At 42.3% G+C, this 15,305-nt stretch overlaps 1 protein-coding gene across 1 annotated transcript; it reads right to left on the bottom strand.

The window, feature by feature from the left end:
• Positions 1-228: 228 nt before the first annotated feature.
• On the bottom strand, positions 229-13,823 carry LOC142109274 (lysophosphatidylserine lipase ABHD12-like). Its single transcript, XM_075193386.1, has 13 exons — positions 13,503-13,823; positions 10,838-10,965; positions 8,644-8,746; positions 6,804-6,923; positions 6,377-6,407; positions 6,137-6,182; positions 5,932-6,061; positions 4,859-4,896; positions 3,654-3,733; positions 3,179-3,261; positions 2,765-2,843; positions 1,778-1,899; positions 229-976 (listed from the first exon to the last, which is right to left on the bottom strand). Exons 1-13 carry the CDS (start codon positions 13,622-13,624, stop codon positions 955-957), a joined length of 1,104 nt encoding a protein of 367 aa, XP_075049487.1. The 5' UTR covers positions 13,625-13,823; the 3' UTR covers positions 229-954.
• Positions 13,824-15,305: the final 1,482 nt, after the last annotated feature.

Genomic DNA, 15,305 nt, shown 5'->3' with positions numbered 1-15,305 from the left:
CTTAATTTGTGCCGGAACATGAACACTGTTCCTGCACTTCATTTGGGCCTCATTATGTCTTAAATGTATTGCATCTGGGGAAAACTTGGTAAAAGCTGGATATTTAAGTCTTCCACAAACGTTGGAGCTTCACTGTCCTAATGAAAATTGCAAATTTAATTTAAAATATTTTTATTAAGCTTTTTTTTTTATTTTTACTGCACCAGAAGTATAAAACATACTAACAAATGTATAAAGGAACTTTTAATGACATTTTGTTTTATTCAGAGCCATAAAAATCGTGTGTATGTGTGTATATAGTTCAGCAATGATGTCTCTGAGCTGGATATCTCTGTACCAGACGGAGCGTAACCTGATCATGAAACACGATTAATTCTTCATATAGGACGGATGACTTGGGTCTTGAAGACTGATGGCAGCTGGGTATTTGGGGGTTAGAGCGGGATTTCCCAAACCCAGTCCTCAGGGGCTCCTAACAGTGCAGGTTTTCCAGGTGACATAATTATACCACCTGTGGATCTGTTACAATGTATCAGTAATGATTACACCTGTGCTCCAGCAAGGAGACATGGAAAACCTGCACTGTTAGTGCTCCCTGAGGACTGGATTTTGGGGAAAGCTGGGTTTAGAGAATAAAGTTGATTATGCAGTCGGATTTACCAGATCAGGCATTTAAATCTAGACACATACAGGCTAAGGGTGTATAAAGTGTCTGGATTTAATGTCTGACCCCTATATAGTACAGCCCTCACCGCTCTTTGTACTCCAGCAATTGCCCACAGGTGCATTTCACCCCCAGGAAAACCAACCACGTCTTTCTGTGTCGGCAGCTGCCAGTGTCTGATTGAGCAGAATACAGGGAGACGGCCCAATACAGTGATCTCTGTTCTCCCAGGAGAAGACTGTAAACAATGGTCGGGAGTATATAGATCATCAGCTGCAGGGTCTCAGACTTTAGATGGAATTCAGGAACGCCCTGGGGAATACATGAATACAGCATTATAATGTGTACGGAAACACACAATCCATAAGTCGGGGTGTGACTGTACCCAAGGCTGGCCCAAAACATCATATATTACAGAATACCAGCCAAGCCCAGTTATGTCCCTTGGTGGCTGCAATGATACGTAAGACCCCCTTTCCTGCTCTGTGGGGAACATTTTAAAGTGACCAGCGGGATCTATACCCCCCCCCCCCTCTGTGAACGTCCCACTTAAAGGAATGTGGATCAACAAATACAATGAACGTTGTATCGTAAAGAGGTGTATTTAATACCACAATCACATCACAACTCCCACTACTTCCCCTGTTGCATGCAGGCTCCTGCCCTCATTACCTGAATGACAGGTGGTCAATATCAGTACATTTGCTGAAATCATCTGTGCTGCTGCGAGTACTGTAATCTAATTGCAAGTTGTATCCCTGTCAGCCTTAAAACATCTCAGACAAGTAGGTGAAGTGTGAAGACCTTTAATCACTTAAAGTGACACCCTCCCCCCAGACAGGAGTGAGGAACCTCTATGGGGATAAGGTAAGTACTAATAAGACATTGCCAGTAAGTCCCTCACCCCATAGGAAAGAGACGACATTTTAGTATTTCACGCTCAATGTTTCTATGTTGTTTCCTTGTCCCCAGTTATTCCCATATAAAGTCACATTAAATAGACACTAAAGAGGAAATAGTTTCTTTATGAACCAGAAACAAAGAGGTTTGTGCGATGTCCTCCTGTAGACGGCGTCTGTACCTGGAACGAGGCTGTACACAGAGTATACCTACCAAAGCTTCTCTGACAGTTTTGGATCCTTATAGATAAACTTGTGTTTGTAGCCCAGCTCTGCGGGGTATAACACCAGCTTCACCCCTCTGCGATGATGAGAGTTCACTGCAATTTCATGGAGCTGGGAAAGGAGGAAACATCGAAACTATAAAATCTGTGGGAACTAGAATCTCACAACTGCTCCACAAGAAACAATTCTACTCCATAAACACATTCAGACACTGCAGCTTGTATTCAGTACGGCCCAGAGCCTTGTATATAAGTCCTTCTTCACATAGATAGGTCCTGGCATTAACACACACACCCTGCGCTTCTGCAACTGCCCCAAATTCATGTGTTTTAGGTTTTCATCTGTGTGCCTTAATGTGGTATGTTACGGTCGTCTGATGTCTAGGCTCATTCTCTACATGCATAAAAACATTTGATACACTAGTGGTTCACTAACTGGAGTCTATCATAATTATCCTTTATTTATACAACACCAACATATTCCGCAGCGCTGTAGAGTTGAAATATAATCATTCAGTCCTTGCCCCATTGGAGCTTACAATCGAAATTCTCTGCCAAACACACAGACAAGGGTTAATTTTGTCAGCAGCCAATGAACCTACCAGTATGTTTTTGGACTATGGGAGGAAACCGGAGAACTTGCAAACACCACACTGATAATATCCTGGTCGGAATACACCCCATGGCACCAGCGATGTGAGGCAGCAATGCTAGCCACTGTGCCCTCTATTCATATTTAATACATTATTGCCATAATAAAGACTATCCTACCTGACCCAACAATCTGGCCAGATCTGAATAATCATACACTTATATAGACTATCTGAAAGATTTGGACGTTCAGTGGGAATATCAGGATCTGATACCACTAAAACGTGATTGGATGACCAGATAAATGTCATCATTGGAACATCCGCTATAGCGGAGCATAAAGAGAGAGAATCGGAGGAATTTGAGACCACCAGATAAAATGTTACCTCTTTAGCCATTGTGACAGGTACAACGTTGTCATCTTCCGCATGTAGGATCATAAGGGGGGTCGTCAGTACTTTAATGCTGCAGATGGACAAGAGATGAAAGTTTATTTTGCATTTACCATATTACAAAATATTACACATTTATTTTTGCAATGTTGACCCCCTCCCTGAAGATTTCTCTGAAATCTAAATCCAGTGCCAGGTGCTGTAATCTCACCACGGATATTGGGCAAGGAACCGATGTAAAATATCTAGAGCTTGCCTCACGCAAGTACAATGCGTCTGTCGGTGTTTATGGCTATTTTATTTGTGGCTGCAATTTATGTATAAACGTTAGTTGTGAGGCTCAACCTTCATCAATTGTGATCACTTTTGCACCAGTATGCGGCTGCATTGTGGTTTAGAGATACGTACTTCTCGTCATTGGGAAACACACAATTGGCCAGTGCCATGGTGTCCAGGAAAAAGTACTCAAATCCCGGGTAAATGTGGTAGATCTGGGAACATGAAGAAAAGGAAAATCAGTTTTAGATTTGCCATAGTTAAACATATTTCCAAATATCACTAAACGTCATCATAGAATGTTTTTAATAGTCTGTGTATGATGTACTCATATCTAAAATCCAATAGAAAAATACTTAGATTACAATTTAGTGTTTTGCTAGGAGACACTTTCTCTTCAATATGTTTATTCAATATTTCAATATTCAATACTTCAATACTTTATTTGTAACCTGTAGGTGTTGCTGTTACTGTCTATGAATAGGTTTAGTCGGCGACTAAATTCTCTCCACGGAGAGAAAGCATCAGATTCAGGACACTAAATATAACTCAAACTAATGTAGGTCTGTCCAATGAAATAAACCAACGTTACGCAGCTTCCACTGACCTTTCCAAAGGGGTGAAATGCGCCAGCGTCTCGAATATTGGTATAGGGGGCCTCGAGTATAACTGCGTCAGCTGGATTCCCTTTATGTGGAAAGATCATACACCATTAACCAGGGTTCATACAGAAACATGAATATCATAGCGACATAAAATTATTTCCCGGTTATAGACCATTAAAGCAGCACTGACCCTACATTTTATATTTTCCGCTTGTATTTATCTTTCGTAAATATTAATGGGTGAATGTAAAAAGATAATCTGATTACCTAGTTTCTGTGATGGTGCTAGTTAGTCTGCTTACAGAGCTCACCATTCAGTAGAGGTACCATTGTTTGTATTCTACATAACCTCTTTATCTCCTCCTAGAGGCCTCCTGGCAATCCAACTAAGGTGGGAAAATCATTTCACAATACAATAGCTTGGAGGAGTGGCCTAATGCCAATAGATAGCAAAACGGGCGGGGCGTTGAAATCAATGACAATCAATTTTTTGCGAATTGAGTCATTTTGGCCGCGCCCCGCGGCACGACACGATGATGAGTTCGCTGCCTTTCACGCCAGGGTGGGCGGGACAAAATGACGCCATCAGTGGCAGGTACGGTCTCTTCTCTTCGGACAGAGTCATTTTATACTTTACTATTGAGTATTGTTTTACATATTTCTTTTCCTGATTTGAATCAACTAAATTATAAAGGTGTTCACTAGACCACACCCACTTTCTACTCATTAGTAGAAGAGGCGGAAGTGGCAGGAAAAATGGCGATGTCCCGTTATAGAGTATGGAGTACAAAGAGGGACAATACCAAGTTAAGGCTTAATTTCCTTTCCCCCTCATCTACCGAATATCTCCTATGTCTCTGTATTTTTTTTTATAAGAAAAGAGAATATGAAAATATGATATTTTATTATTCTGATATGATGTACGAGCACTTACAGCTGCACTAAAACCTAAAATAGATATTTTGTTTGCCCCTCCCTATAGTTGCATTTAAATTTGCATTAATCTATTTCCACAATTCTGGCTGTAAAAGTCAGGGACAAAATAAATGTTTTAAAAAAAAAAAAACCAATCCTTGATCTCAGCAAGGAAAATCTCCTGAATACAGAAATGTGGGTATGATGACTTTTGCAAAGTTATTTAATCCAACATACCTGGTCGCAATTCCTATGTATTTATTCTTTCTGAATTGGGTCCTTTTCTACTCACCTTTTTCTTGTAGCTTCCTGGCTGCATTGGTGGCGATGCTGTTAATATATGAAAGAAAACACTTAGTCCTTCATCAATGGTGGAAACACACTATACAGTTATAGAATTGGGAAATTACAGACTTAATCGTCTAAGGAGGGCGTTGGTGTTATAACGCTCACACGCAGTTTATAACTTTAGGTAACATTAGAAAGAATGAGGCTGGCACAATATCCACCATTGCTCCAAAATAAACTATTACCAAATAAAATACAATAAACTGAATCCAGTGCATTTCACAAGGAGAAGACTAAGCATCAGATTTTATTGATATATGGAGTAGATTTTTGTCCAAGGTGGCGTGTGACATCCTCCTGGATGATGCTTATTGTCACACAAGTGCGCATTGATTTGTACCGAAGTGAGCGGGTTTGTGGAATTGGGAAAATTAAATTGTTGGTGTTAGTAACATTCTACACAGTCCGCTGGGAGGAGCTGAGCGTGGAAAGGACGTTCCTACCAAGTCTGGTCTCGGTGTACCGGGCGTGTAGTTTTGCAGAAATTAGATTCCGTTATTAAAATGAGAAACCATTGGAGAGTGCCTATATTAGGGGACATTGCATATTTTGCAAACGGCCATTTCTCCCCCACAAAAACACTGGAATTTTGCAGCAGCTGAAAGCAGTATTCTAGGAGGAAAACTGGGGAAAAAAGTTTGTTAAATAAAAGGGGCGTCTCTAAACAGAGGGTTGGACTTTGATATGAAATTTACAATTTTGTCCTATCAACCTTCTAACATTTTAATGCAAATTGTGTAGTTTACGGAAGCAGACGTACTAAAACGCACTGGAAAGTCCAGAGATTTGCACTAGCGTAAACCCAATCCTACTAAATGTTAATGCTAATACATTAAAACAATCCATTGAATCACAGAAAGAGACACCTATCTGTAATATTATGTCTGCAGCATTTTATACAAGTTGGCTGCTGTGGGCAACACCTCCACTTCTCCTTTTAGAAGGTCTGATAAATCTACCTCCTTAATAATATTTATTCATCTCTGAACCAGTTGGCATTATACAGAGAGAACTTACCCTGTACCCAGGGAATGTCCCCATAGACAGACAGGATTCCCATGGCTCCGAGCCTTCACCCACTCGTATAAATACACAGAATCCTGGGTCACCCCCTCCTCGCTCGGTTCACCAGTGGAGTCGGCGAAACCTTAAAAATTGGAATATGTGGAATATTGAACCCGCACGGACAGTGACACAAAAGCACCAGTTTTAGGGTACAGACCTCTGTAGTCCAGCGACAAGACGTGGAAACCGGCGCGGCTAAGTACCTGTAAAGGATTCACAACAAACCAGTGTTATGTGTCTGATGAATGTAACAGAACCGGTATTTAATGCAGAAAATAAAAATGTGAGAAGGGCAAATAGTCTACCATCTATTCTATATACAGATCTGAGCTTTGTATTTTATGGACACTTATAAAAGTAATTACTCAGAAGACCAAAGACAATAGCTGGTATTCACCTTCATTAATTGCACTCTGTGATCAACAGCTCTGAAAGAAGATTGAGAACAATGTGAGGGTTTCAAAGCAATGAAAATTACATTTAACCTAAAATATAGACTCCTACGATACAGGTGCAATTTATCTACAGATGAAATCACATCTCTACATCCAGATAAATGGACCTACCACCAACACAGGGTGGGGCATTTAGCGGGTTGAACCAATATTCACTCTAGTGACATCACCGCCTGCTTCAGTGACATCATTAGTTCCTAGTGATTTGATAGGCTGCGTTCTTGTGATTATTGGTTCAGCACAAAAACCTGTCTGTCGGCTTTGTGAGGAGGTGATGGCTGCAGTACACAAAATCTTATTTAATTTCACACAGAGTTCGGAAGACATGAAATATCGGTTTTCAGTTACGGTGGATCGGTCTGTAATCACCTGGTTCCACCATTACCATGGAGATAAATTATAACTGGGTTGCCGTCTGACAGAGTCTTTTCAAACCAGCGTTGGTCATTTCCTGTCACCTCCTCCCCCCTGCTGGCGGGCACGGTGTGCCTAAAAAGAGGAAGAATCCATGATTAATCAGCGCGCTCCTTGTAAGACGTCTCTTCCCCTTCATCACTCCAAGCCCCCTGCAATAAAACGCACAACATTAAGGATATCGCCCGTGAAGCCAACTCAATAGATAGAAATAGAAAAATAACATCCATACTTGTAATACATTCCAAAATATTAATTATAGTGTAAATATTGGTTTGCACAATAAACCTAAAATACCTCAGAACAAGAAAAATCACATGTGACGATTATGTAGTATATCTAATGGCTGATTGTTATTTTCTGCTGAATTCATGCATGACCATGTATATTGTATGTAACCTTGTAATGTAATCTCAACATGTGCTTTGCTAGATGACGTAAGTCTGAACTGCAAGTGCCAATAATCTGTTGAAATTAGTCAGACCAGGGAGAGATAGGCATCTCTGAGGAGTTTGAAGCCCCAAAGTTGTATACCATCTAGCCAATCAGACGAGCAGAGGTGAGAAGTCAAGGTTCTGTAACATTCCCGATCTCAGGACATCCTTAGCTCACTTCGAAAGCCCTGTGACATTTGGGAGATCAATCTGTCCTTATTGACATCTAAACTCCAAAGGAGGGGGCTGAGTGCAATGTGGAAAAGAGTTTAAAATCTTCTACCTTAGACAATAACGTGTGCATTTTCATAAGGGGGTCTATCAAGACTGAAATGTCCCATTTTTCTCAATAGTGTTCCCTCACACACCAAGTCTTAACTAGTAACTAGTGACTCTGGTTTTATTTGCTATTTTATTTCTGACACTTATTTGTGCAACTTAATGTATGTCTTGTTATAAACTTTTTTTGTAACTAAACCTTGGAAACATTTTTCAGATTAAACAAATTTAATCTAGTGTGTTCTCCATGATTCTTTGTGAAGTTACGAAGACCAGGGAGGCTCATGCTACATGTGTACATGATTTAAGAGTGAAACATTAATAAGTGGTTTTGGTGAACGTAAGGACACCATAATAAATCCTTCGTGGTGGCAGAAAAGGTGTATTCATTGCTAAGTGACTAAGGTGACACCAGTCATGGCCAGCTGTTCAGATTGCTGTATTTGCGACAGGCTGGGCGTTCGTGACAGCACCTCTGCTACGTAACCGCTAGACAATATCAGTCACTTTCACTGTAATTCCTGTGTTAAAACAGAAAATAAAATGCCTCTAAATTATATATATATATATAAAATGATACTTATAAGTTGTTTTTTAGTGGAAGTAGTTTCTTCTTCTAATCTAATTCTAATTACTACACACAGCTTAGATAATACCCAACTATATTCTCTTATGGGGTAGACTTATTAGAACTTCTAAAAAGTAAAAGTTGAGGTGTTGCCTATAGCAACCAATCAGATTCTAGCTATCATTTAGTTAGTACATTCTAGAACATGAGAGCTAGAATCTGATTGGTTGCTATAGTCAACACCTCCACTATTAATTTTATTTAATTTTTTAGAAGTTTTAGTAAATCTACAACAGACAGTTGTGCTGAACACATATTTTTTAATCACACCCATTAGGTGGGGCGAGACAAAATGAGTAGAGATTTCTTTACCAAATTAGCCAGCACTGTGCGCAATGATGTCCGGCCGCACATCAGCGTCAATTGAATCTCCCCCTAAGGTTCCAATATGTAGTTGCCTTAAGTACATGATGTATTAACAATATTTGTTGCAATTCTGTCCAACTCCACTCACCAGACTCCAATAGTTACTCCTTCTTCAGATGTGAGGTAGAAATTTGTGGTGTGATTCAAGACCTCTCCTGGATTTTTCAAGTCCACAAACAGAGGAAGTTTTACTGGCAAGAGAATAAATTACTGAGAAATTATTGTGGGAGAACCAATGCCTAAAAAATGGTCTTGAACTGGTATCAATAGTTACAAGTGCTGGAGACTGGTTTGTGCTCTGTACAGTTCTCTCTCCTCCCAGCACTGTGTCAGTAGACAGGTCACACAGCAGCAGGGATCTCACACCACTTACTACACACTAATGTCAGGGATAGAGCAGGAGACTGGTTTGTGCTCTGTACAGTTCTCTCTCCTCCCTGCACTGTGTCAGTAGACAGGTCACACAGCAGCAGAGATCTCACACCACTTACTACACACTATTGTCAGGGGTTAGAGCAGGAGACTGGTTTGTGCTCTGTACAGTTCTCTCTCCTCCCTGCACTGTGTCAGTAGACAGGTCACACAGCAGCAGGGATCTCACACCACTTACTACACACTAATGTCAGGGGATAGAGCAGGAGACTGGTTTGTGCTCTGTACAGTTCTCTCTCCTCCCTGCACTGTGTCAGTAGACAGGTCACACAGCAGCAGGGATCTTACACCACTTACTACACACTAATGTCAGGGGATAGAGCAGGAGACTGGTTTGTGCTCTGTACAGTTCTCTCTCCTCCCTGCACTGTGTCAGTAGACAGGTCACACAGCAGGGATCTCACACCACTTACTACACACTAATGTCAGGGATAGAGCAGGAGACTGGTTTGTGCTCTGTACAGTTCTCTCTCCTCCCTGCACTGTGTCAGTAGACAGGTCGCACAGCAGGGATCTCACACCACTTACTACACACTAATGTCAGGGATAGAGCAGGAGACTGGTTTGTGCTCTGTACAGTTCTCTCTCCTCCCTGCACTGTGTCAGTAGACAGGTCACACAGCAGCAGGGATCTTACACCACTTACTACACACTAATGTCAGGGATAGAGCAGGAGACTGGTTTGTGCTCTGTACAGTTCTCTCTCCTCCCTGCACTGTGTCAGTAGACAGGTCACACAGCAGCAGGGATCTCACACCACTTACTACACACTAATGTCAGGGATAGAGCAGGAGACTGGTTTGTGCTCTGTACAGTTCTCTCTCCTCCCAGCACTGTGTCAGTAGACAGGTCACACAGCAGCAGGGATCTTACACCACTTACTACACACTAATGTCAGGGATAGAGCAGGAGACTGGTTTGTGCTCTGTACAGTCCTCTCTCCTCCCTGCACTGTGTCAGTAGACAGGTCACACAGCAGCAGGGATCTTACACCACTTACTACACACTAATGTCAGGGGTTAGAGCAGGAGACTGGTTTGTGCTCTGTACAGTTCTCTCTCCTCCCAGCACTGTGTCAGTAGACAGGTCACACAGCAGCAGGGATCTCACACCACTTACTACACACTAATGTCAGGGATAGAGCAGGAGACTGGTTTGTGCTCTGTACAGTTTTCTCTCCTCCCAGCACTGTGTCAGTAGACAGGTCACACAGCAGCAGGGATCTTACACCACTTACTACACACTAATGTCAGGGATAGAGCAGGAGACTGGTTTGTGCTCTGTACAGTTCTCTCTCCTCCCTGCACTGTGTCAGTAGACAGGTCACACAGCAGCAGAGATCTCACACCACTTACTACACACTAATGTCAGGGGATAGAGCAGGAGACTGGTTTGTGCTCTGTACAGTTCTCTTTCCTCCCTGCACTGTGTCAGTAGACAGGTCACACAGCAGCAGGGATCTCACACCACTTACTACACACTAATGTCAGGGATAGAGCAGGAGACTGGTTTGTGCTCTGTACAGTTCTCTCTCCTCCCAGCACTGTGTCAGTAGACAGGTCACACAGCAGCAGGGATCTCACACCACTTACTACACACTAATGTCAGGGGATAGAGCAGGAGACTGGTTTGTGCTCTGTACAGTTCTCTCTCCTCCCAGCACTGTGTCAGTAGACAGGTCACACAGCAGCAGGGATCTTACACCACTTACTACACACTAATGTCAGGGGATAGAGCAGGAGACTGGTTTGTGCTCTGTACAGTTCTCTCTCCTCCCAGCACTGTGTCAGTAGATAGACATCTCAGTTAGTTCTTAATTTTTGGCTTATACATTATTAAGTGGTACTTACCCATATTTAAATAAACTACTTTGCCGAGCAGTGCCGGGAATATTCGGATGATGAATGGGACCGTTATATAAATGCTGCCAAGGATCAGTGCACACACTTTCAGGTATAAAAACCAACTGGGCAAAGGACTGAAAATAAAATAACATAAATATATATATACACATTAATATAATCCTTTATTGTGACAAGACCAGCATGTACCACAGCACTCTACTATAATTATCCTCACATCAGCTCAGTGGATTAGAATGGAGGTGACCCTCCTTACACCCGATTACAATGAAGCACTGGAGTGTATTTAATAAAACAGTGCAGGCTGAACATGGCCGGTAGCAACCAATCACGTATCAGCTTTCATTTTTCTGTCTTCACTAGACTGTTGAAAGCTTACATCTGATTGGTTGCTATCGGTTACAGCACATCATTGCAGCTTGCACCATTTTATTAAATTACCATCACTATGTTAACTGCAGTGTTTTAAGACATGGCCATTGGATAAACTGGTTTATATGGCGTGATTTTCAATTAACATATTGGAAAGAGTAAAAAAAAACACGTGGATGGTGGTTCTGATTTGAGGGTACTGTTCTGTTTAATAGCACTTTTATCCGATTTGGGGACAGTTGGGAGAGATGTTCCATTGGTTGATGCCCCTTCAATGCCACAGGTACCAGGTATGCGTGGTATCAAAGGGGTGTTTTAAGGGGAGAGCTGGGGATTCAATGCTTCTGAAACACTAAGCATGGCCATGGGGCGGCATGGCACACTGCCATTGTGCTGTGCCCATAACCCCAATGTGACCATACTTGTCAACTTCTATAACAACGCACCCCCTGCTGTGTAACGACGAGATCCATGATACAGCATGGAGGGGGCTGGCCTAATGATGCAAAGCGAGTTATCAGACCCCGCCTTCACCAGGATCTGGTGCCCGAAAATTCGAGAGCCTCCCGGATAATTTGGGAGTGCAGGCAGATATGACATGGCCACACTCCATACTGAATGTCTTTACTCTTTAATCCCAAAGTTTGGAGGTATACCTTACTGGGTAAGGGCAAATTATGCAATTAGCAGCATTATACGCAATCTACGCTGCACTCATTTTATATATAGTTGTATTTTAGTCTTGGGCTTCATCAGTGAGTCACTATCATCATCACCATTTATTTATATAGCACCACTAATTCCGCAGCGCTGTACAGAGAACTCATTCACATCAATTCCTGCCCCATTGGGGCTTACAGTCTAAATCCCCTAATATACACAGACTGAGAGAGAGACACTAAGGTCACTTTAATAGGAGCCAATTAACCTACTAGTATGTTTTTGGAGCGTGGGAGGAAACCGGAGCACCCAGAGGAAACCAACACAAACACGGGGAGAACATGCAAACTCCACACAGATGTGGGGCAGAAGTGCTAACCACTGAGCCACCGTGCTGCCCATACTATGAAAGATCAGCTTTAATAATTAGGAAAACCGAAATATTGCACTCGCAGGATATAACAGCCCCAGCAGGGGACATATATAGACTAAAATAACTTCTATACACACAGTTGCCGTCCTGAGGCTGAGCCAATAAATGAACATGGACGTGACCTTGGAATGCAGATATAATTACAATTGAGGCTTCCTCGGGGGTCACATGATCAGCAGTCATGTGACAGGGGGGGCAGTGACGTGTTAACTTCATATAGGAAGTTTCACTATGTGTTACATTGTGTGCTGACGGCAGTGCTGTCATGTGATAACACTTATATTATATGAACAGGAGGATTTCTATACAACCAGCTGCAACCAATATTATATTATACAAACAGGAATAAATATATTTTAAGCAAACTTTGTACATATACTATTGTCTTGTACCTATAATACAAGCAACCTCCAAATTAGATTCACGTTTTTACTGCTCTCTGCCAACCTTACAGCAGTAGGGAGCAGTTTCCATTTTCAACTACTAGAAAATCTGCTCAATCTGCTATAAATAATTTCCAGGGAAAATAACACTTTTTTATGTGCCCTGCGAATGTTGTTCCCTATTTTTCAATAATTACCAACGTTAAGGTATCATTTGTAATTGGGGATTAATATAGTAACATTAAATAAAAATGACTAATTAAAATTCACGGGGTTGTAGTGCACCAAGGGGGGGTTGGGGTGAGAAGACAGGAAGGGGGGGGGGGGATAGTGAGAAGATGGGGGGGGGGATAGTGAGAAGACGGGGGGGGGATAGTGAGAAGACGAGAAGGGGGGGATAGTGAGAAGACGAGAAGGGGGGGATAGTGATAAGACGGGGGGGGGATAGTGAGAAGACGGGGGGGGGGGATAGTGAGAAGACGGGGGGGGGGGGATAGTGAGAAGACGGGAAGGGGGGGGGATAGTGAGAAGACGGCGGGGGGGGGATAGTGAGAAGACAGGGGCAAGAGCAGGGGACACCTTTCCAGGGCTGTTATTGTCTGGGGTTCCCAGATACACATAGCTTCTATACTGCACATAATTACCCCACTAAATGTGTGTAATACAATTGCTCCTTTGTGTTGCCCCTTTCTCAGTCCACGGGCTTAGCAGCCGGATACAACTGCTGAGCACAAAGTACAATGATGCATTCTCTGATAATGATCAGCCATCTAGCATTAGGGCTTCAATATAAAGATTTACTCACCGGCTCTTACTCTTTGTAATCCGGGCCCGCGGGTTTGGAGATTCCCGGGAGTCGGCCCGCTGACCCTTGCCGTGGGAAACAGGTCCAGGGCCCCCTTTATACGGAGGATCTCTTCTTTTCATCCTTGCTATGTCTGATCCAGATCCCTTTTACCCACAGGACAGATGAACAAACACTCACTAGGTCAAAGAGTAAATATCTTCACTTCCTCTTTATTTATGGCTTTTATAATTAGAGCACAGTTTATCCTTCGTCTTCTGTCCTGACAGGGTCCTAATGATCATTCTATACAGCTTATTTATTTAGTTATGTATAGGTTACTTATTTTCTACCAACTTAGGACAAAATTGTATTTGCAGAACATTACACCATAACGTACAAACAAAACATTCCCTGGTGCACAGTCCTATACGGCAGTTCTCCTACCTGCTCACGTTTTAGGCTGCGTCTGTGGTCTGTTCACCTGGGCTGCGTTCAGCCGCATGAGGGAATGTAGTAACTGGAATAGGGATCATTGATCCCTACGGAGAGGTAGAAACAGCATTTATCCAATTCTGTACCAGGCCCTACGTGGCTAGTTGGGTTACAAACGCAGACCCTAAAACGTGTCCACTTCCAATCAGTACAAACTGCTCTTCCCCAGAAATTCACGCTTAATTCACTTTCTCAGTTACCTGGTGAGAAGAACGTATTTCAAACATCAGTTACTAATATCAACATAAGTACCTGCGATAGTGGAAGGGTTCAATGAGGGGATGGGGAGATCTCATCCTGACCCAGATTATCGGTTTACTGAACCGTAAAGGAATTGTTTTATATTAATGAGTTAATGAGCACAGCTTAATTAAGTTACAGAGTGAGTGTTACATTCAGGAGCAGAGAAATATCTCCAGAATGAGATGGAAGGGTGCACACATAAGGGTGATGATTATTGATCCCTATAACGATCACACAGACACAATTTAAGGTAGTTTTCCCATCTACACCCTGTCTTGCATGGCCCCAAATGGCTCCGTGAACGTCCCTTGCAATCATCAGAGAGATCAATGATCTCTTGTCAAAGTCTTGTCTGAGCCGCGTACTGTTCCATTAAATAGAAGGCAGCTCAGAGGGGGGGACCATCAACTGGGCCGGCTGCTGTCGTTCGGTAAAACGCGCTGTGTCTAGGCAGCCTAACGCATTCTGCATGTTACAAAAACAAAACACATCTATGATCAGTTATTTAAGTCAGTCCACATTAGATTGATTGGAAAATAACTGTGAAAACCAGGAGCAAAGCAATGTGTCTTGGGAGAAATGGTGATGTTGGAGATTAGGAGTAGTGCATGGCTTCCAGCGTAATTACTACTTGTACTGCATCCCTGCATGTCAAGAGCAAATGAATGCACTGTATACATGTTCCATAGCTGTGCAGCTATGGAGCATGTGACAGTATTTCATGCGTGTTGTGATTTACATGGCTGATCGGATAACTAAATCTACATGAATGAAACGTGATTCTTAATCACACAATCACAGATATACGTTTCCGTTTTGTTCTGGCATATAGCCAGATATACAGCAAAATATATAAATCATCAGCTTGACAAAATCCCCCCCCCCCCCCACCACACAGTTGCTATAGAAACTCAACATAAGAATTACTCTGAATAATGAGATGAATTTCACAGTGACGGCCATCTGAGAGGTGGTAGTGAGTGGAATATAAAACAATTTACACATAACACTGGCTGAAAGGAATATATAATATACATATGAGGGGTTTCATTCCTGGTAATGGCAGCATTAGCAGAGCAACAGGTC

Source organism: Mixophyes fleayi, chromosome 12, assembly GCF_038048845.1.
Source record: "Mixophyes fleayi isolate aMixFle1 chromosome 12, aMixFle1.hap1, whole genome shotgun sequence".
Classification (NCBI taxonomy): domain Eukaryota; kingdom Metazoa; phylum Chordata; class Amphibia; order Anura; family Limnodynastidae; genus Mixophyes; species Mixophyes fleayi.
This window is presented reverse-complemented; position numbering and strand designations above follow the sequence as displayed.